Raw genomic sequence first — 23,001 nt, 5'->3', positions numbered from 1 at the left:
TTTTTTTTTTTTTTTGCATATAAACCCTTGTCCAGATTCAAATCAGTATCTGAATGTCGTTAGTCTGCATCTAGTCAGATGAAGTAAGTGTTGTTTCAAGATGCTTAACACTTCCTATCTTGCTGCAATGAGCTCTCTTGGTGTGAAGGTATAGTCTTCACCTTGCTTGGGTAGATGAGGCTGACTGATGACAGCTGTGCTTCTGATAGGAAACAAAATGGGTCTCCCTGTGCGTTGGCCTCCACTCCTTCCTTTACAGGTGTAATCAACACAAGCAATGTAAGTGTGTAGGAGGGCCAAAGTGAAGTGCTGTCCTCTGTGAAAGAAGTGTAGAGGTAAGTCCATGTGTGAAGCTAAATGACAGTACATATGTGAGCTAGTGTTTTCATTAGGTTAGCACTGTCTCAATCTTGTTTTCTCCTTAATTGTTCTTTTAAAAACACCACTGGCTCTGACCTTGTGCTTTGTTGCCTTGTCCAGGATCATAAGCTGTGACTGTAAATTACGTGTTTTGCCAGCCTCATTTATCTGCTGTGGGATCCTGAGTGGGATGTCTCATGTTTAGAGTGCTTCTAAATGTGGAACCGAGCTTTGCTGTTTGTGAAGATACCATGGCATTGGGAATGGTTTTAGTCTCTGTAATAAGCTACTTTATGGACACGGACCTCGAAGAAACCAAAGATGGTGTTGAGTTGCTGGGGGCAGTTCCTTTCTGATGTGTGACACAGAAAGCGTTCTTTCAGTTCTGTCTGCTCAAGAGTGTGTATGCATGTGTACAGGAGAACATTAATATGAATGCTGAACTGAGAACTACATATTCTTGCTATATATACAGATAACATCTACCAAATAATTAGTCATCACTGTTTCTGTGAAGGAAACTGGGCATCTCAGCTATTGGTTTACTGTATCCCACTTTAGTTGGATCATCTGGATTTTCATCTGGTGCGTTACTCTTGAGCTATCAACAGTTTGGCAATCTCTTGAATAGAAACTTAATTTTCTTAAGGGATGTGTGATCGGGGGGGTGGGAATTGCATTCACAGTCTCATTTCAAGCAGTTACAGGTTAGAGGTTTTCTCTATGAGCATGGTCCTTGTTAGTAAGCGTTTTTGAAAGAATAGAGATAAGTATATGATGCTTCCCAGAGGACGCTGTGTAAGGAAGTTTCTGGTGCAAATTTACCACTCAGCCTCAACTGTTAATTTACTTAAAACAAGAGGTAAGATGGAGATCATTTTTATACTGCTACAGTAAGCTAATTCAGCAGATTGTGTTCAGTTGCAAGCATGTGTTTGGAAGGGTGCTTTGCTTGGTTGGGAAGGTAACACACTACAAATAGCTCATTTGTTTTCTCTACTGCGCACCATCTAAACGTTCTTTGTGATTTCCAGTATATGGTTCCTTCCTGACATATAATACCTATGCCACTAACTTTAGTGGCATGTCTATCAGTCCTGAAATTAACACGATGGCAGTAGTAATGATATTAATGCTGACTCTTTAAAGTTAATTATTGATATGGTGCACTTTATTTTTCAATTTTTGGACAGGAGGATGCTTGCTAAGGTTTGCTTTCTTGAATAATACTATGTGAATGGTAGGTAATACTAAGATTCCTCAATTTCCTTTTTATGTTGTAGACTTCCATGTAGACAGAGAATGTTTTTCATAAGCTCCACTGCTATAAAAGAAAGATCTGGCTATAAATGGATATCTTCCTTTGCGTGCCATGTGACAGTGAAGATTGCAAGAAGATTCAAGCCTAACAGTTGTGTAACAGGGCTGATGGAAGAATAGCTCCGAGAAGAGCTACACAACCTTTTCCACCATGGATACAGACTGAAAAATCTTGGTTGCAAAGCCGAACAAGCTATCTTGTTTTTATAGCTGACCTGTTACTTTCTCCTAATCCTTGTGTATGCTATCTGAGCACAGAGAGGGTCAGAGACATTACTGTGGCTTGCTTTTTGCTGTAAAATGGTGCATACAGGACTGGTTTCTTGTTTGTGGTCAGTAAACAAGTGCGGAGGGTTATTTTTGAGTAGTCCTAATTAGGTAGTCTAAGTCACTTGTTAGTCCACAAAGTATCTAATGTGGTAGTGAGAGGACAGATGAATTCTGTGCTGTGCAAAAAATACTTCATGAGTTTTTAACACACACTAGTGCATGTGTGGTGGTTTTCCCCAGCTGGGCTGCTGAGCTCCACCACAGCTGCTCTCTCACTCCCCCTCTGCAAAGTGAGGGAGAAAATACGATGCAAAGGGCTCAAAGTTCAGCCTGTGGGTCTTTGTTTCTATTCTATGCTTCAGATACAGCATCATCTAGACCACTTCATTTTGTAGCTCAGAAATGTATGAATCTGGGTATTGAATGTTTTGTATTTCCAGAGCATGGTGGTGTGTGAACTGTACATGAGACAGTGGATAGTTAGTTTTGGTTGTGCTTGGTTTAGAGCAACTGGCTTGTACTGGTAGGTAGGAGGCAGGGAGTCTCCTAAAGAACTGGACTCAGAAATAGATTTTAGGGGTTTTTATAGTGGAATCATTGTCCTCAGCAGTGCTTAGAATGGATGCAGGACAGTGCAAAAGAAACCTTTATCAGGTGATTAACAAATAGAACTTAAATGCGGTAGTTAATAATCTTAGTGACTTACTCTGAAGGACCAGATCCTCTGTTTTTTTCTTACGGGGTGACACTTTGCTATCATCAGCTACTGTCTTTGATGGTTGAAGGTGGTTATGCTAGAATGTCCTTGATTTTGGTTATGTAATTTTAGTCGTTCACAGCACTCACACTAAAGTCAGGACTTGAATGCTAGAAATCTGAAATTAGGCTATTAAAAGCCACAGTTTGGCCTGTGAAGATACTAGTTTCTGTTCAGGTGTGGTGTAGTCAGCAACTTGTCAATATGTGCAGTGTTGATAGAAGACCAGTGTTTGTCTGAGTTTTTTAGATATTGGCCAGTCAGGTTGATCCTTTTCTCTCTGCCTTTGAAAAGGCATCCAGTCCTGGGCTTCCTAGTGCACAAACAAAGGATAATTAATGGAAAACTTACCTATCTGGTACCTCCAGAGTGTTTGGAGGAGTGTTATGTGATAATTAAACAGATCTGAAGATGATCAGCTCAGAGGAAGCTTTTGACAGAAATGGTAAATGTGGACATACTGTTAGCATTATTTCTGGAGGACAGATTTGGTTCTGGAGGAATTAGCATATAGCCCATACTCAATGTCACCTTATTTGGACAACGCTCACTTCAACCCCTGTACTGTATGGCTAAAATTAACAGAGTTATGCTTTTTGTGTCCTCTTAAGGACAGCTACATTCAGACTGTCACCAGTGCACTACTGTCTCTCAAACTGTTTATCGCTCTTTGTGCAAGAGGAAGTAAAACCTTAACTATCAAACCTTACTGAGTATGTAAAACCTTGCAAGAAGAAGCATTCCAAGCCTGTGGCGATGTATGCAAAATATCAGATTCAGTGATTGAATGACCACTTTAAACCAAACCCTGGAGGCACGTGTTTTAAACCCATAAACATCCCAAAGCAAACAGAAAGGTACCAGTCTTTCATAATGCATGAAAGCTCTTGCTCTTCTACTTTGTTTTTCTTGCATGTATTTGCCCACTTCTATTTGCTTTTGCAGACTTATTTAATTATTCATATTTTTGTCAAATTAGGTGATGTAACTAAAATAATGTCTTCATAGGTCAGATAAAGATTTCTCCACTTTGATTTCAGTATTGCTGATGAAATTCCCAAATACACACTTTGTGGACTTTCCACAGACAGCCAACATTAGCTGGAGTTGCTAATTAACCTTGTCAGTACAGTGGTCCTGCGTGCTGCTATCATGCTTTACAGTATATTTCCCAGAAACTGAAGTGATTGCTCTGGCATTGCTGTAGCCACAAGGTTTCAGAATGTGATTGCCTCCTGATCTTTTTTTTTTTTTTTAATCCTTAGCTAAGCAGTTTTCCTTCTGGTGTCTCCACATTGTGGTGGAAGTGCTCAGTGCTAGAAACATGAGCCTCTTCAGCCAAGAGAACCACAGAAACCCTGTCCCTTTTGGCACCCTATCTGGCTTCATGAGGTATTTGGAGGCCTGCGGTACACTTCTTCAATATGAAATTGGTCCACAAAGATATCCTGCAATTTTAAAGCTGTGTCTAAGCTTCTGTTCATTCTCAGTTGCTGTGCCCAATTGAGACATCTGAAATGGTGTGTTAGTCATTTAGCTTTAAAGAAAGTGACTGTGGTTAAGTGGTACAGACTGGTGGATTTCAAAGCACATCATCTGTGGGTTGGGCAGGTATTCAACATCAGCAGAGGTTAGATGACAGAGAGGAAGGCAATGGAGCAGCAGCAAAGTCAGTGTAAAGGGAGTGCTGGATGTTTTCCTGATCATTTTTTGTTGTGTCTCTTGTTTCCTTGTTAATCTGTAGCACTTCCCTTAGGTTCCTTTAGCTAATTTGGTGAATCATGGTCTGGAGGAAATTGCCATCCTTTGCTGCTTTTACTCTAAATAGTGGGCTCCTATGCTCAGGAAGCTCAACATGAGGAAGCCCTGTATCAAGAGCTGCCTTCCTGGAAAAATTACTCCCTTAGGAAAGAAGTCCCGTACAAGCCCATTCTCCTTATCTTCTGGTGAGCTGTGTTGTACATACACTCAAAGGCAGAAAGGTTGTAAATGCCCTAAGAGCAGTTTTGCTTGTAGTAAGGTATTGTTTCTCAATCAGAGAAGAGACAGAAGCAGCAATATGAGATGCATGCACAGCTTTAGCTACACCAAAAGTACGTGATCTTAATTTACTGGAGTCATAGAAGTATCTCAAAGCTATATGCAATGAAATATAAGCAGAATAATTCATGTTACCTTCAAATGCACTGAATTTTGAGCAAATATATTTTATGTAGACATTTGCATCTTTAATAATGAAGTATTTTGTGTTTTCTGAGCTCTTAACATTTTTTTTTTTACAGAACTGATTGACTTATGGTCAAGGCTTTCCCCTTCAGTTTGTGAAGTGCTGTAATTGCAGGTGCTACAGACAACTTAGCTTCAGTTGCAGACCAACTGTAGCCTGTCTTTCAATGAAGACTGACCGCTGGGACTTGGTTCTTCTAATTTGTTTCACTTCCTCATGCTGCATTTGGTGTTGTGCTGTAGGACAGGATGTGCAGAAACTCAGAAGCAAATTCTGCCTGCAGTCTATGCCTCTTCATCCTCCCTGCTCTTCGGTGGTGGTACATAGAAAGTGTGATTTTACTAAGGATAGCAAAGTAGTGCAAGCATATCAGTCCAGAATTTTTCCCATCTTTTTTATCCTCCAGTTAGATGAGTTGCTATGTGTTGTTATATCACAAAGTACAGATGCAAAAGTTACTGAAGAAATGGTGCCAAGTAACTAGAAGCTTTGTTACTACATGAATGCTTGTGCATATGGTGAGGCAGCATTTCCCACTCAGAGATAAGAACAGGGGCAATAGCACTAGAATGTGTGCCCGGAGTTAACCCTATGAATGGTTGTGAAATGGAAAACTAAGCTCATTTCCTTCAGACGTATTTCCTCTAAAAAATTACTTTCTCCAGAAGCAGTAACCACAGTTCTCAAAGCGACCTTGTCACAAATCCCTGGGACTTAATCTTATTAGAGGGTTGTCTTGTAATTTCTAAATATGAACTTTATATTCATATAAAAATATATACATATATAAAGGGCAATCTTTTTGAACAGTGTTATGAACAACTTACTAAATATGAACAAAGTCTTGGAAGTTTTAAGTCTTTCGTATTTTTGCTTTGTAATTTGTGTGGTGGGTCAGTCAATTGTTGAGCAATTCAGCAGTGCAGCAGCTAGCTTCTGAAAGGTAGGGCTTAAGAGTTTGTTATGTGAAAGGGTAGCCTAGGTTTCCCATTCAGCTGTGCAACCTTGGCAGCAATGAAATCTCTCATTACTAATGGGAAGTGGAGCCAATTACAGAAATTGGGAAATGTAAAGATGGGTTCCCTAGCACAACCATTGGCTTACTGATCATGCTGGGATGGGTTTGGACCATTCTTGGAGACAGAGGAGAAACATTGTAAAGAGCCAAGGCTTGTGGGAAATGAGGAGGAACAGTGTGTATATGTGGAACAGTCCTAAGTAACTTGGTTCGAGGATGGGGAATTTGAGAATAGTTCAGGGACTACTGAAAGAGAGTAGATGTTATGCTTAATGATTTCTAAATTGTATACTTCACCTAGGATCACAGGATAAACAGGTTTCTAGACCAATGTCCTGCTCCAATAGGGTCAGCTATGGAATGGCATGCACTCATGTATTGTAGTGACCCCTGATAGATAGTCACAAAACTTGAAGACAGCCATGTGAAGATGAAGACAGACTGATGGCACATCACCACTCTGGTGAGGAAAAATTGTAGACATGGAGATAACAGTATTTTTCTTTGACTTTGGTTCTCTCAAAGTGTCTAGATTTATTTTCTCAGTGGAATTAATAGTGTACTTATGAGTACTTTGCAAGAGAAGACTTCTTTACTTTTAGCACAAGATGCTTAAGTTTCTCCAAAAGGACTTGCACTGCTGATTCTGGAATGCTGCTATGTTTTGCATGTTAAGTGTCTGGCAGCTAAAATACATGTACACAGGTCCTGGGATAAGGTGACAGAAACTTCTATAGAGAATTTTTTAGGGCAAGTATCCAGTCTTAGTGAAAGGGCAAGAGTTTTATTGTATGCTTATTTCAGCTTCACTGAATATAAAATTATGAGAGCAAAGATTGGGGGAAAAAAAAAGAAAACACTTAGTAATCAATGACTAGTTGCACATCTGTGGTCAGAACAGCCTAACTTGACAAAAAATTAGATAGGACTGATTGAAGTTGTCTTGGGGGATTTTTCCAGCACGAAATGGTGGAGTTCACTATTCTTGGCGGGGCCAGGAAGGGAACCAGTAAAACCATTGTACTGGACTTTCGGAGGGCTGACTTTGGGCTGCTCAGGACACTAGTTGGTGGAGTCCCATGGGAGGCGGTTCTGAAGGGCAGAGGGGTCCAGGAAGGCTGGGTGCTCTTTAAGAGGCAAATCCTAATGGCGCAGGAGCGGTCTATTCCCATGCGCCCAAAGATGAGCCAGCGGGGAAGAAGACCAGCCTGGCTCAACAGAGAATTGTGGCTTGAGCTTAGGAGAAAAGAGGGTTTATAATCTTTGGAAAATTGGGCAGGCCACTAAGGAGGACTATAAGGATGTAGCGAGGCTGTGCAGGGACAAGATTAGGAAGGCCAAAGCTCATCTGGAGCTCAATCTGGCTACTGCTGTTAAAGATAACAAAAAACGCTTTTATAAATACATCAACACAAAAAGGAGGACTAGGGAGAATCTCCATCCTTTACTGGATGCAGGGGGAAACTTAGTTACAAGAGATGAGGAAAAGGCGGAGGTGCTTAATGCCTTCTTTGCCTCAGTCTTTAGCGGCAAAACCGGTTGCTCTCTGGATACCCAGTACCCAGAACTGGTGGAAGGGGACGGGGAGCAGGATGTGGCCCTCACCATCCACGAAGAACTGGTTGGTGACCTGCTACGGCACTTGGATGTGCACAAATCGATGGGGCCGGATGGGATCCACCCAAGGGTACTGAGAGAACTGGCAGAGGAGCTGGCCAAGCCCCTATCCATCATTTATCAGCAGTCCTGGCTATCAGGGGAGGTCCCAGCTGACTGGCGACTAGCAAATGTGACGCCCATCTACAAGAAGGGCCGGAGGGCAGACCCGGGGAACTACAGGCCTGTCAGTTTGACCTCAGTACCAGGGAAGCTCATGGAGCAGATCCTCTTGGGAGTCATCATGCGGCACTTGAAGGGCAAGCAGGCGATCAGGCCCAGCCAGCATGGGTTTATGGAAGGCAGGTCCTGCTTGACAAACCTGATCTCCTTCTGTGACAAAGTGACGCGCTGGGTGGATGAGGGAAAGGCTGTGGATGTGGTCTACCTTGACTTCAGCAAGGCTTTTGACACCGTCTCCCACAGCATTCTCCTCAAGAAACTGGCTGCTCTTGGCTTGGACTGGCGCACGCTTCGTTGGGTTAGAAACTGGCTGGATAGCCGGGCCCAAAGAGTCATGGTAAATGGAGTCAAGTCCAGTTGGAGGCCGGTCACTAGTGGCGTCCTCCAGGGCTCGGTGCTGGGGCCGGTCCTCTTCAACATCTTCATCAATGATCTGGACGACGGCATTGAGTGCACCCTCAGTAAGTTTGCAGATGACACCAAGCTAGGTGCGTGTGTCGATCTGCTCGAGGGTAGGAAGGCTCTGCAGGAGGATCTGGATAGGCTGCACCGATGGGCTGAGGTCAACTGCATGAAGTTCAACAAGGCCAAGTGCCGGGTCCTGCACCTGGGGTGCAATAACCCCAAGCAGAGCTACAGGCTGGGAGATGAGTGTTTGGAGAGCTGCCAGGCAGAGAAGGACCTGGGAGTGATGGTGGACAGTCGGCTGAATATGAGCCAGCAGTGTGCTCAGGTGGCCAAGAAGGCCAACGGCATCCTGGCTTGTATCAGAAACAGTGTGACCAGCAGGGCTAGGGAGGTGATCGTCCCCCTGTACTCGGCTCTGGTGAGGCCGCACCTCGAGTACTGTGTTCAGTTTTGGGCCCCTCGCTACAAGAAGGACATCGAGGTGCTTGAGCGGGTCCAAAGAAGGGCGACGAAGCTGGTGAGGGGCCTGGAGAGCAAGTCCTATGAGGAGCGGCTGAGGGAGCTGGGCTTGTTCAGCCTAGAGAAGAGGAGGCTCAGGGGTGACCTTATTGCTCTCTACAGGTACATTAAAGGAGGCTGTAGCGAGGTGGGGGTTGGTCTGTTCTCCCAAGTGCCTGGTGACAGGACGAGGGGGAATGGGCTAAAGTTATGCCAGGGGAGTTTTAGGTTAGATGTTAGGAAGAACTTCTTTACCGAAAGGATTGTTAGGCACTGGAACAGGCTGCCCAGGGAGGTGGTGGAGTCACCATCCCTGGAAGTCTTCAAAAGACGTTTAGATGTAGAGCTTAGGGATATGGTTTAGTGGGGACTGTTAGTGTTAGGTCAGAGGTTGGACTCGATGATCTTGAGGTCTCTTCCAACCTAGAAATTCTGTGATTCTGTGAATGTGTATACCCTGCTGGGTTTTAGGTATGTGTGATCAGCTTTTGGTGAAACAACAGAAATGAAGCAAAAGCCATCTACCACCAGTTATATTCACTACATTAGTTTGTGTTTGTGGGGGACTGTTCTGGAAAAGGGCAGGTGACCCCTTATGGAACCAGGTACAGCTACCAAAGCCTGTAAATGTGGTGTGATGGAAAAGAGGTAAAAGAGCAGAGCTCTTGTGAGAAGTGAGCACTGTCTTCAGTTGCATTTGTGTCACAGCAATAGCTAGGATTCAGTGTGACATGCCTTTGGTGGCCCAATTTTTGCCTAAATCACAGAGGTCTGTGACTTGGCTTAGTTAAAGTGTACAAGTTCCTTAGGGCATCCCTTGTGTTGAGTAGGTAAATTTGAAGACCTCGAGAAATGAGGTCCAGCCTGCAGTAGACATCTGAGGCAGACAAAGAGATTCTTCTGGAAACCCATAAAAGCTTTTTTCTCTGGATGGAAATGTTACTTAAAAATCTATTTAGAATTAGCTTTTTTCCAGAAAATATTGCATGTTTGTTCTAGGATATAATGTCTCCTGTGCTTCTTAAAGAATTGGTGGCTTGCAAGGCATTTAATTAAATGCTTTAGTTAGTTACTGGTCCATAGCTGACCTTTGCAGGTACAGTAAATAAAGGAGAGGAACATAGAAACACTCTTAGGGATTATATGGCCAATTGGGAACAGCTTTGGGGTAGAACTATATGAATTTCCAATTCCATTTCTAATCAGTTCTACATGACTATCCTACAGTTAGAGCCCAGCATCCCTGTAACATTTTCTTTTATTGCCCAGGAATGTATTCTGCTCCAGTGACAATCTCATCAGGTTGTCTGGTAAAACTTCTCTTCTTCCTTCTGGATGATCAGAGGAATCAGCCCTCTTCAGACAGCAGTGGTTTTTGTGCCTTTCTTTAATAATACCTTAATTCTCAAGAGTGCACTGCAAGAGGATTGAGAACAGTATGCTGTCAGGAGGTATGATGTATCTGGTGATCTTCTCTTAAAAAGAGTATTTCAACTACATCTGTAAGGTAGGTTTAAAAGTCTTAAGCATAGTGTTTTATTGTGCTTTATTGAGTGTCTCAGGCTGTTACTGTTATCCCTCCATCACATTCCTTGCAGCACATAAAAGAATTTTAAGCAACCTATAAATGCTGTCTCTGTGATATGGTTAGGAATGGAGTCTTTTCAACTGAAATGTGAAAATGCATGTTATCTCTGTCTGTGATTGAGTTTTCTATTGCTTTTTGAATAAACACAGTAAGTAATGTGAGAGATTTTTGCAAATAAATCTTATATGGATTTAGATTCTTCTGCCTAAGTGATGCATTTCTCAAGTTGTTGTTTTACTACTCTGCTTTTTTTCATGATTTTTACTCCTGGAGAGATCCCCAGATCCAAAACTCTGGTGAATACACACAAATTTCAGTTTCCAGTGAGATAAAAAGAAAAGTTTAGGAAGAAGTACTCTAGGGAAATGAATCATGGGTGAATATGAACTTGATCTGCACACCTCTCGATATCCAGGGAGTATTTTAAGGTTGTCAGCATTGCTGGAAATGCATTTATTAGAATATGCACCTCTGCTGGAATAACTGTCTACACTTGGATGTAATTAGAACTATTTCTATAAGCCATTGGGAAATACAGGGTAGAAAGCCTTATAGTCCATATTCTTAAACTTTCAGCATGTGAAAGTCAGTCTCACAGTGGCCTTCCTGAGTTTCAGAAGACTTGAATCTGGCAGTGCTTTGGTTTTGTTTCCATGGAGCTGAATCTGTTGCAATGTGGCTTGGACCTGTTCAGGGGCCACTCAATTTGCAAAGAACTGGGTATTATGGTGTTCTGCCTTCCTCCATATTCAGGTTTGACCCAGTCTGTTCTGCCACAAACTAAGCTGTCAGTCTAGAAGGCTGTGTCTGTTTCCACTGAGTATGGGAGAAACATTTGTCAGCCTCTTAGCGTTGCCAAATATACAGAATTACTTACAGTTTCTTTAAAATTTGTTCATTTCAGATTTTCAGGATATATAAGAATCATGTAGTCTAAAAAGGCCGTATTTATTTTTGCTGTCTTGTCCTCAGCCAGGACTTTTCCACTTACCTTTTGAGATTCAACTTCACAAGCTGAAGTTTTGATCCCACAAAATAATTCTTTTCAGATCCTTTTGGTACATAGACACCTAAAATGTTTCCAGTGGCGATCTGGACCTTGTCAGAAGATTTAAACTTATTGTACAAGACTTTTTTTCTACATATCTGTGGCAGCTTGGATCCTAATTTGACTTCTCCAAGTGTTGACCATTCAGAGACATGTTGTCCTCTAATTCTAGTGGAACTGGCCAAGGCCTAGAGACTACAGGCATTGTGTTTGCTGTCCTTGATAGGGTTGTTCAGTCAAGTTCTGATCTTGTAGCAGCTTGTTTGAACCCGTATGTCCCAATAGCTGTGTAGTAATAATTTTTATCCCCCAAAGCAAATGCAAAACATTTTACCCTACACTCAGGGGCACTAAATACAAATTGTGCAGTTTCTGGCAATTATTCCATGTACAGACTCCTTTTTTTTTCCTACCATTATCATGGGCCGAAGTAGGAGAGCTATGTCAGAGAAAACTGTGTGTAGTCGTTGTGCTGGGCTTGGACATCTGGGATCCTCATGTTCTTGTCCCCTGGCAGCAAGGTGATGGATGAGCGCTGTGATGGCAGGTGGTAGCTGGTGCTGGGACCTTTGGCAGCAGAATTGGTGCCCTCACTGAGGTCAGCCTGAGCCTGTGCGCCAAGGCTGTGAGTACATGGCAGGGATGTTGAGACAGGATGATGCAGTGTTCTGCCATTGTCAGACCGTTCACCTGGAACTGGGCACTCGGTGTGCTCCAGCGCCCCGAGGAGCACTGTGGCACAGTGCTGTCTCCGTGTGTATGCTGCTCAGTGGACCTGCCTGGGTCTCTCCTCACGTAGCTGCTCAGCACTAAGTGGAGTTGGGGGTTTCATGTGTGTGGGATGAATGTGTGGTGCTCCCCCTGGAGCTCTCTGATAGCTGCGGAGAAGTGGGAAGCACTCAGGTATGACAAGAGGGAGAATGATAGCAACTGTTATTGTGCAGAAGTCTGATTTCCTTCTGTAAACCTGATCGGTCTCATTTCAACGTCAGAGAGAGCTGGAGGGGAAGATTGTGTATGAAGTGTGACAAACACGTGGATTTTATCTTGTCAGAAATGGAAGCTGAAAATCTCTCTCCAGCTTGTCTTCTCTGTATTTTGAAAGCATGGGACTTTTCTGCTCTGCATTACAGGGTAGCAAAGTCTGCTACCCCAAAGTATAAGACAGTAAGAAGCAAATGAAAGTGCTGCTGTGGGTTTTCTGCCTGGTTTACTTTGAGCAGAGGGTTTCTGCAGATTAGGTCCCCAGTCTGCTGTGCAGAACCTTGTCTCCTTTGCTGCTTCAGGATCCTACGTGCCATGCCCTGTTACTTGGGTGGCCCATCCTAGGCAGAAGAGCAGTGTCTGGTTCAGTGGGTCTCAGACAGCCTCAGCATTGCATAGCAAAACTCAGTGCTGTGGCAGGAAGCATGAGATGAGGACCCGTGGTGTGCGTCTCATGGAGATGTGTCTGAGGCATGGCAGAACATTAATCTGTCAGACATGCTATCAGATAGTGTGGCATGCATCTGTTCAAGTGCATGGCATGTGCATTTAAGGTGTGGGTCAGCTTTGGGAAGGGGCTGCTGTAGGTCTGTCTGTCCACAGCCATGCCACAGCCTCTCTCTGCTCCTGCAGGACCACACAAACAAGGTGCAGGTGGCTGTGTGTTGTGGATCAGGCTGACTGCTTTTATTTGAGATGCTGAGTCCCAAAGCAGCAGAGCTGCTGTGCTGTGCAACAAACGTGTCGAGCATGAGAGCTGTGGTGGAGCAGCTGAGGTAAGGACCAGCATGGTAGGTCTCATGGCAGGAGCTGATGGGGAAATCCTACACATGCCTTGGTTGATGGTTGTCTGTAGGTAGGAGTTTGGGAGGGTCCAGGTTTATTTCCATTTTACAGCTCATTGTGGGGCTGTAGATTCCCTGACATGAGGGCTTTCATCTGTGACCATTTTCCTAGCTAGTCCTGCTATCCTGGTACATCACATTTTGTCCAAAAGTCACTTGTTCTGAACATGAGATAGAGGAGTACCCAGACTGGGCATTTCCACTTCCTAAATAAGTTACCAAGTAGCTATGATCTCTGCAAGTTGCAGTTAGAGAAACAAGCTGCATGGCACTCTCTTTATCACCATGTAAACACAAAGTTGCGTGCTTATCTTTGAAAACCTACTTTCTATATATATAAAATAGAAAGTATTATATAATAATTATATGAAATGTATCTAGAATTATATAATTGACCTTTATATAATACAAATATATAGATATAGTATAGACCAAGAAGGAGTTCAGGGTCCAAGCATAGTGCTCTGGCTAGTTCTGTGTAACAGAATTCATATTACTCTTCCCTGCCCCAATATCTTCTCCCTGTGGTCTCAGGTCCTACTGCCACCACTCAGAAGCATCTTCTAGGCCTGCACCTGGTTCCTGCCTCATGGCTGCACTCCAAGTGTGTTTAAAAAATGTTCTCATGCACTGACAGTTGTAGGTGTGGATGGGACATGAAAGCCAACAGGGCAACGCGCTGCCTTCCTCCCAGGACTGCAGCTCTGTAGGTCATGGCTGTGCCCTCACACCACTGAGCAGCTGAGCTGTGGGTTTTCTGGCCTGGGGGAGATGCTGCAGCCTGCAGAGGTGGTCCTGTGCATCACCAGAGCTGCTGTGTTTTGCATTTCCATGTGCTTAGGCTGTGGTGCTGGGCTCTGCAGCCTTCCCCTGTGTGAAGGCAGGCTGCATGCCTTTGTAGCCATAAAAATAGGTGTGATGCTGGTGGTCACCGGCCTATTTAAAGGAAGATATGTAGAGCTCAGATGTACAAATTTACTTCATAGCACTTCACACCTCATTTCCTACTTTACTAGCTCAGGTTTCTTGGTCTCCTATGCTCCAACAGGGACTTGTGTAGGGGATGAGTGTCCCTCCTCTGTTAAAAGTGATTAGCAGTGCCATTAGTGGCTATAAGGACAAAATGGCCCCCTGAGCTTGCAGCTCATCAAGTAAAAAAGATTTTACTGTAAATCACTTTTTTTTCTCTTGTGGTTTCTGTTAAGCCTCACAAGGTGTTTTTTTGTCACAGAAAATTTCATGCATCTTTATATAAAAAGGGGAAGTATTTTCTCCGGCTACTCTGGGGTGTTGATAGCATTCATTAGATAATATCAGAAGTTAGTGTTTGATCTCGCCTAAAAATTCCTTATGTACAAAATTTGCGAGGGTTGATCTTTAATGAGAGACTGCTGATTGATGGCAACACAGACAGTGCATGTGCTGTCCTCTTCATCCTGGCTGTGACTTCTTTTTTTTCACTGGCCAGGATGTTGAGGGACAGAAGGAGCCTAATGGGACTTCGTACCCTGTGTGATGTATGGGGCGCTAGCAGTCAGAAATATTAAACTCATAAATGTACTCATTTGCCCTGGAGTCACTGCGAGGGAGACTAAATGCAGGACACCACAATGTCACCGTCATGCAGAGTCTATTCTGTAACAAAGAAGCTACAGCAGGAAGGCCGTATTTTTTCTTTCATTTTACTGCAAATCCGCAAATGAGCTCTGCAAAGCTGCTGTCTTTGACTAGGAGAGAAGGTGAACTTTTGCTGGATTTTGCTGTGGGACAACCCCCTCTGCCTTTTGCCATTTTTCTGAGGCTCTGAGCTTTTTGGGGTTCTGTTCTGAAGTGACCCTTGCACGTACCATCTTCTTTGTCTCCTGTCTCCACCAAAGCACTGCAATCCTAAGCTCAAACAGCTCACCCATCAAATGTGGAGGTGAAATGAAGTTGGACATGCACATCCGAGGCAGATGGCTAGCCACAGTTTTGCAGCAGTATTTGGAGGATGAGTTTCTTCAAGTAATTTCAGCTGTACAGAAGGAAACGAAAGTGTTTCTTGCTGTAAATACTTTTCTCTTTCCTCCTTCCACCGCTCTGCTGCAAGTGTCTAAAGACTCACTTCACTGCTTTTCTCAGAGAAGGCTATTTCTGTCACATCGTAGATCAATTTAGGACTGTCCTATGCATGTATGGTAAAGGCAGGATGGTGCTGTGGTAGCCTTGAGCAAACCTGTACGTTTTAGACACTAGGAGCAGAAAGTAGACTTAATTGTCATTACGAAGAAGTTGGAGGGGCCAAACCACTGGCCAAAATATGGAATTATCAAGCAGAGCCAAACTGTTTGAAAAACAGCACATGTAAGGGATTTAACTATTTCTTAGAAACATACTGATATACAGAATTGCACCATGTCGAGCTTTCTTAACTTAATGGGCTGCGCATCCAGGGAAACAATGCAAAAGCATAAGATCACCAGCTGCATCCTGAACTCCTGTTGCAGTTGTTTCCAAGCACATCTGCTAAGCGTGTCTGAAAACATCGAGATGCTGGCTCTAATGCCGTGGCAGATTCTGCTGCATTGCTTGTGTGCAGCACTCCTCCTCCATGCTCTGTGTGGAATACCGGTGAGTTTTAAGTCATTCAGGCTGTATTTGGTCTGGATTCGTAATGCAACTTAGCTTTCTCTAGCCTGTGTTCTTCGCTTGGGGTGGTTGTACAGAGAACCTTTTCCTTCCTGGCAGATACAATCACAACACTGGAAGAGCCCAGCAAAGTTCAGGCTGGTAAGGTAGCCCTTGTATAGAGAAGGAGAGTATTCTCCCACACCTACTGCTGGTGAGGGACAGTTGTTGGTACTGCAGAAAATCAGCCTGTATATGCAGTGCTTTATCTGACCGGACAGACTTCTCTATGTGGGGATTCTGTACTTCTATAAACTGGAAAAGACTGAAAGAAATAGGTGCTTCCCCTCTGCCCAGTCTCTGCATTGACATCTTGCTAAGTGGGGTGAGTTGATCAGGAGTGCTTTTCCTTCTCCTCACCTCCCAGTCCTAGTCTCACGCTTGCAGCCTGCTCCAAGGTGCAGGACTTTGCAAAGCACATCGTGGCTCGTGTCGGTTTAGTCTGAATTCAGTCACCCAAAACCTTGCAGGTCTATTTTGTAACATTATTCAATCTGTCCAGTATGGGGTTTCTTTTCTTTTTTTTCACTCTTGCTTCTGACATCATTTCCTGAACACTATATTCACTGAGCTCTGTAGCCAGATTGTCGTCTCTGCATATGATGCAAGGAGCTCTTTAAAATGGACTTGAACTCTCCTTTTATTCTGCAGTGCTTGCTGGTGATAATAACTGTTACTGATGGTAAGTGGGATTTTTCTTTATGGCATTGTGGCACAGATTTGCCTAGGTTGTTGGACACCTTAATTTTATTCCAAGATCTTAAGGACTCTGCCAGGCTCTGTGATACATCAAGTAGTGTAACTGCTAATGCATGAAAGGAGCGGTCAGACTATGGAAAGATGTATATACATTTTTTAAGCAAACTAATTGTAACTAACAATATAGTACTTTCCCAGTGTACTGTCTGTAAAAGCATTTCAACAGAACGTAAGATCCTTGTATGTAAATTGCTGGCTGGAGGGTTGGAGAGCAGTGTGGTCCTGTTCCTGACACTTGGTGTGACCTTGGGTCAGTCCCTGAGCTGCTGTCATCCTGCTATTTACCCATCTGTGATTTGAGTACAGCAACTTTAATAATGTGCGGGGATACTGTGAGGCTTGTTCACGCAGACACTGCGACAGTACTCTTTAGGTAAAAGAAGCTGTGCAAGCAGCAATTGTTTCGGCTATCACCTACGCTACACCTATGGCATTAATGCCCTAAGCATTTTTCTCTGCACAGACCTGCAGCAACCAGGAGAAGTGGTAGAGAGAGGGTAGGGTCATGTAAAATTTGGGGAGAGGAAAGACCAGCTGTTTGGACTTGTGTCACCGTGCATGGTGTGTGTACAACCCTCACGGTAGCAGCGAAGAAAGCGAGCCTTTATAGAAGGTATACTGTCACCCTTCCTGCTCCTCTGAGTTTTTTTGACTCCTGGTGTCCCCAGACTATTGATAGGGATGGGTCCCTCTTACATCTGACCTCAGTTTTTGCCCTTTTGGGGGGGCAGCTGAGGATGGATGGACAGACAGACACACAGAAAGCTCACTGCCTACACTCTGTGCTCTCCTTCCAGGCTCTGTCATCAAGATTGGTGCGCTCAGCGGCAGCTCAGCAATATTTCCTATAGGACTTGAAAACCTGCAGAACCTCTCCAAAATGAGCAAGGACAATGAGAGATGCTTTGTAAACATGGTAAATGGTACTTGGTTGGTCAGCTGTGGCTCATGTTACAGACGTCTGAACTTGCAGAATGGCTCTCTAGTGCTAAGGAGTGTGGAGAAGGAGGATGAAGGAAATTATGAGTTTGTTTTTAACGACATCACCAAATCCTTTGCACTGGAAGTACTCGGTAAGTGACTTTGCTAGCAATAAATAGCTTGTGAATCCGTGAGCCTGTCTGGAAGCTGCTGCCTTGAATTTATTTTGAAGATACCTCTTGAGCTTGCAGGAGCTATAGGGGCCTCTGGAACAGAAGGCACAGCTTCATAAGTCTCAGAGCAGGAATGGTGAGTGTAAGCTAAAGAAATGCTTTTGACATCCATATTGTCAGTCTTTCCTGTCTGTTGAGCCTCCCTTCGAGTAGCCAGTCAGTTGAGCTATGTACTATTTTTTTTCCTGACGTAAAAGGCAGCAGCATAAAGTATTTTTAAAGCTGAGTCTATGGTATGTAGATATACAGCTGGAGATTTCAGTCCATTTCTAGAACAATCTTCCTGATGGGTCTCATGAAGAGACTGCTTTGTGCAGTTGTGAAAAGGTAGTGAAAGAGTCCAGGTACGACTTTCTGAGTTTTTTTTCCTGCCCACTATCAGCTTTGAGGTCAGTATCTCCTGGGTCTGTGTAGAGACATGCAGTAGGTACCTTAACTTGCCAGGCTCTCCAATGTCATCCCTGTGGCCTCAGCATTCCCACTCCCCTTCATTTACCTGGTCATCCACCTGTGGACTGAAAAGAAGGAAATGGAGTCACTGATACAGAATCCAGCTTGTTGCTTGGGTTAATAGAGAGAAGGCTTAAACAGGTTCAGCCCCTTGCTGAACATTGCTCTAGATAGCCACTAACCATGGGTCTTGTCCTCATCTCCACTGTTCCTTTTACAGAGCTTTCACTTAGAAGTTTTTAAGAGAAATTGAAGTGCATGAAAGTGTAATGAAAATGTCAAAGCAAACTGATCTCAGTGAAGACAAATGAATCCTTACGCTGTTCAAGTGCAAACAAGCAGAACTGCCACAGAGAGTAGGTCAAAGATGTGACTCCTTGGCCAGAAAAGATCAGGGGCTTAGATGGGAAGTAAGCAAAGATTGCAAAGTGCCCTGGTTTTTACCTCTATTTCAGTGAACTTACTCTGGGAACTTTTGTCTTCTCCTTGTGTTCTGTTGCCACATAAAGTTAGGGAAACAATTTCACAGCAAAGGAATTTCTGGAGGTAGTAATTTTAGTTGAAGTTGATGTCATAGTTGAGGAGGGTGATTTCTGAGCTTGCTTACATGGATGATTTGCATAGATATTCTTAATGCAACTCTTATGGTCATAAAACCACGCAGCCTCTCTGTTTAGTCTGTATTTGCAAAGTGGCAGATCGGTTCCTTTTAATGGATTGTTTTTCTGATTTTTCTCTCTTTCGTAATACGATCATCGATGCATTCCTTCAGTTTCAGTTGTCCTAGCCTGGGCCATTCTATCTGTGGATGTTTTGTATTGGTACCTATGTTAGGCACAGGCATGATCTGAACTAATTTCTCACTAAAACAGAAGTAGAGACAGTGAGAGCAAAAGTATCTGGTCAAGGAGAGGGCTGAATCTCCTCTGAAGCTACAGGTATCCATTGATTATAGAGGAAGCCTCTGGCCCCCAGGTGTGTCCATGATCCTCAGATCATGGGTTTCTGTTGCTATCTTTATCAGTTTCTACATGGAAAATGAAGAGAGGCTGTATTTTTGTGATGTCCCCAGAACATTGACCAAGAGTCAGCAGTAGGGTTGAGTGAGTCCTGCCAAGGGCTGGGAGCAGACACTGAAGAGTGGTTACTGATTGTTGTGCACCCTGGGAGTCTTCCTGGTAGGAAAAGCTCCTGCCCAGTTCTCAGTCACTGCTGAGTCTGCTCATTGTCTCTCTTCCCTCCCCGTTCCTGTTGTCCTGTGTTGCATGACCAGAGCCAGCCATTGCTATCCAGTGCTTCCCTGATGGGACCGTAGAGTTGTCCTGCAACGTGTCCAGCAATGAGTGGATGAAATTTGAGTGGCTGCTGAATGGCAGTGAGCTGAAGACCTCTGAGGCTTGCATTAAGGATGGTGGGAAGAAGGTTCGCCTGGACAGACCCATGGCTGGGGAGTTTGTATGTGAGGTTCACCACAAGAACGGCATCACGAGGTGCGGGCCCATTGTGTTGTCTTGCAGCTATGGTGAGTAATGGCATTGCCAGAAAATCTCCCTCTTGGTCTCTTGTGGTGGGAATCTTAGGACTTGTTGTTGTCAGTATAAAAATGAGGTTTTCTGTCCTCGGGCAGCTGCCTTCCAGACTTTACCACATCCCACGTTAGAAAGTGTCCCATTGACTTCCTTCTTCCTGCTATGTCTCAGACTGAGCCTACAGTCATAGAAAGAGTGAAGCTTTGTTCAGCAGGTCCTTCTCCCCAACTCTGCTGTCAGGAAGGATATCTGTATTTCTTTTTCTACTTCCAATGATGGGGATTCTATATGCTCTTAAGAGTCAGTGTAGAAACACGAGATGTTTCCTACTCTTACATTCACCTGTTACCCTCACTGCCTTCCAATTTGTGCAGCATCCTTGGAAAAACGTTTATTCTAATCCAGCAGCAACAACAGGGCTGAATTCAGATGAGGTGTTTTGCCTCATCTCTTCTCTTCTTCTCTAGACCACCAATACAAAGATATACCAGAGCATATGAATATCTTTATCAGCCCTGCATTATCAGAGGTGTGGTAAAGATGTAATTTACTTAAAAAAAAAAACACACAAAAACATGTGTGTATATATTTCTGTGTCCCTGCTTGAGTATGCACTTCTGTGGGAAGGCCATGATTTGATCCCTTTGCAAGCTCTCCATAAATGCTGAGTAACCTGCTTTAATGAGACAGTAAATCTGGATCCTAGGATTGCCATAACCTCATGATGCAAAGCACTGGTTAGTGTTGTAAGCTGACTTCTAATAAAGAAAAAAAGTCAAATTGATTAGATATTTACTTGCATCTCCAGTAGTAAAGGTTCGAAGGTTTTTGTCCTCCCTGGCAGTGAAGATGTCATCAGAACTGTGTCAGGATAATATGATTTAACTATGATTTTTGACTGATTTAGTCATAAGTAACTTAACATAGCTTTGCTATGTTAAATTATACTGTGCAATAGCACGTAGTGTTTTAGAAATTGCCTGAAATGCTCCAACTCTACAGCAGATTGGGTACTGTCTTTTCTCAAGACTGGCATAGAGTTGGTATAAAAGCAAAAATACTGACCTAAGCACCAAATTGTGTGCTCTGGCACTTGACAGAAATGCTGTGGGCTATTTGTGTTTGGTTGCATTGGTGCTGTGGGCCAGCCTGTACAAGTTTGGCATTTGTGATTGTGGAGCAGCAATCCGAATTTTGTCCAGTTGAATTGGCCAAAAGTTGTTCAGCGTGGTCAGACCCAAGTTAACTGAGACACTGGGGAATGGGGATGCAAATGTCTGTGAGCTCTGAATCAAGATAAACTACACAAGTGCTGACAGCTACCATTGTTTATTCTGGGTGGCTGCCCAGTCCCCTGGGTGCGATATCAGTTTCTCATTTCCTCTTCAAAAGCCCACGAGGGAATTTGGTGATAGCTCTGGGATGAGCACATGCATAAACATGTACTGGAAAGGGTGTGAGAGCAGGGAAGTAGCAGCAATTTTACTTTTTAGTCACCAAATGCAGCCGCATTCATAAGAAGTGAGCTAAAGCCATTTTTGATACTAGAAAAATGAAGAGAAATAAGTTCAACTAAATGAATTAATGACTAACTCATTTTGTGTGTAATTATTTGTTCCAAACAAAGGGATAAATATAGCTTTTCCATTGTTGTTCCAACTCAGGTGCAAGATCTATTGTAAAAGCAATCATTTAGGCAACCTGTTGGCTGATGAAATTAATTTAAAGTGTTTAAGACAATTTGACAGAAATGTTTATAAATTTCCAAGGCACCAAAGAGCTCTCACTGGAGGATCTAAAACAAATGGCTCAGAAATTTACAAGTCAACATACATAAAAGGGTTTCATTATTCATATTTTAATTACTGCTTGTTTTATTTTTGATTTTTTAACATACTTCATCTTGGGAAGACCTTCTTCTGAACAAATGGAAAAATTTTAAGAAACATTCAGGACTATTTTCAATATTTTATGCTTTGGACAATATTCTCTTGAGTTTTCCTCAAAGGAAATAAAATGATCAGGACAATGATTACTCATTTGCTGAAAGTTTAATTTTGAGCCTAGACTTCTAAAAATGTGATAACTCTCCTTATAGGTTGGCCAAGCAGGAGAACTGTGCTGGTGCTGTGCTGCACCCAGCTCATGAAGGAGCTGTCTGCAGCCTTCTTGGAGGAACTTGAGTGGTGCTGCCCAGAGTTTAGCCAGCGTGTTTTTAAAAAGAGAGGTGCAGGGAAAGTGAAGAAGTGCTGTGTTCGGATAGCTGCTCTGGTTCCCAGTTGTTCAGCCTTGCTAAGTGAAGCTACTGCTGTCTTGTTCAATGGGGCTGAGTAGCAGGCAAGAAGAGGTCCCAATGATTCAACAAGCTATGGTGAGGTTTAGCGTGCTTTTAAGGAATGTATAGTACAGAGATATTTGAGCTGTTGCCTTTTTCCATGTTGGGATGAAGAGTTTTCTTACTGGATACCCCAGAGTGGAACAAATTGTCCTAAAGGAGCGTGTCTGGATGGATCTCTCTCCTGCAAGCCTGTGATGGTCTCTGCCTGCTTCGCTGCTCACCCTCACTACAGCAGTCCCTGCTCATATGACCTGTCACAGCGGCCTTGAGCAAGGGTCTCTGAGCTGGGTAATAATTACCACCAGTGTGTGCCTGGCCTTCTGCTCCGCCATCTGCAGCCTTAGTCTCCTGCTAGGAGTTTTGCATGATCTCAGCTGGGGAGGGCAATAAAGAAAAATCCTTCCCTGAGCAGCAATGAAATCTTTCCTACAGCTTTGGCCATGTTGGCTGGATTCTCTGGTGTCTGACAAAGTCAGATCAGAGCCTGCACTTCCTTTGAGGTTGGTGTAGTTGCTATACTGCTATCTCAAGTGGATTCTCTGAAGCCTAATCTGAGCACTGAGGGCAGACTGTGGCTCTCCTTTCAGCAGGAGATGCTAGCTTAGGTCTTCTTCTGGGCTTTCTGTTTCACAAAACTTCTTGAAATGTAGCATCTTTAAAACCATCACCTCCTCCATTAAATTTGATCAAGTGTGGATTATCTGAGATGTTATTGGTCAGAGTAGACAGAAACAGACAAATACAGCGTAGTTGTGTAAGCCTCTTACATAAAGAAAAATTCCATACAATGATTAAATGATGTGACATAAATGATATGCTACAGCTCATAATTTCTCTCAAGAACCCTTGAGAGAAATGGGCGACAGTAATGCCCATGGGCCCTAATCTGTCTGTGGGGCTTTCTCCAGCCGGGAGAAAGAAGCTTGCCTGCCCTGGCAACTA

The 23,001-nt window shown here is 43.5% G+C and overlaps 1 protein-coding gene across 3 annotated transcripts in view; it reads left to right on the top strand.

The window, feature by feature from the left end:
* Positions 1-23,001, top strand: part of LOC137861067 (uncharacterized) — a 29,725-nt gene that overhangs the window by 1,968 nt on the left and 4,756 nt on the right. Inside the window, exons 1-3 of one of the 3 annotated variants that reach the window (XM_068692124.1) lie at positions 13,071-13,093; positions 17,386-17,661; positions 19,466-19,714. In XM_068692124.1, coding sequence (XP_068548225.1) covers positions 17,469-17,661; positions 19,466-19,714 — 442 coding nt within the window. In that variant the 5' untranslated portion in view covers positions 13,071-13,093; positions 17,386-17,468. Of the gene's footprint in view, positions 1-13,070; positions 13,094-16,366; positions 16,512-17,385; positions 17,662-19,465; positions 19,715-23,001 lie in introns of those variants that run through there. The other 2 variants (XM_068692107.1, XM_068692116.1) reach the window with 2 other exon arrangements.

This window comes from Anas acuta, chromosome 1 (assembly GCF_963932015.1).
Source record: "Anas acuta chromosome 1, bAnaAcu1.1, whole genome shotgun sequence".
NCBI classification, from domain to species: domain Eukaryota; kingdom Metazoa; phylum Chordata; class Aves; order Anseriformes; family Anatidae; genus Anas; species Anas acuta.
The sequence above is the reverse complement of the archived record's forward strand: the minus strand, read 5'-3'. Positions and strand labels throughout refer to the sequence as shown.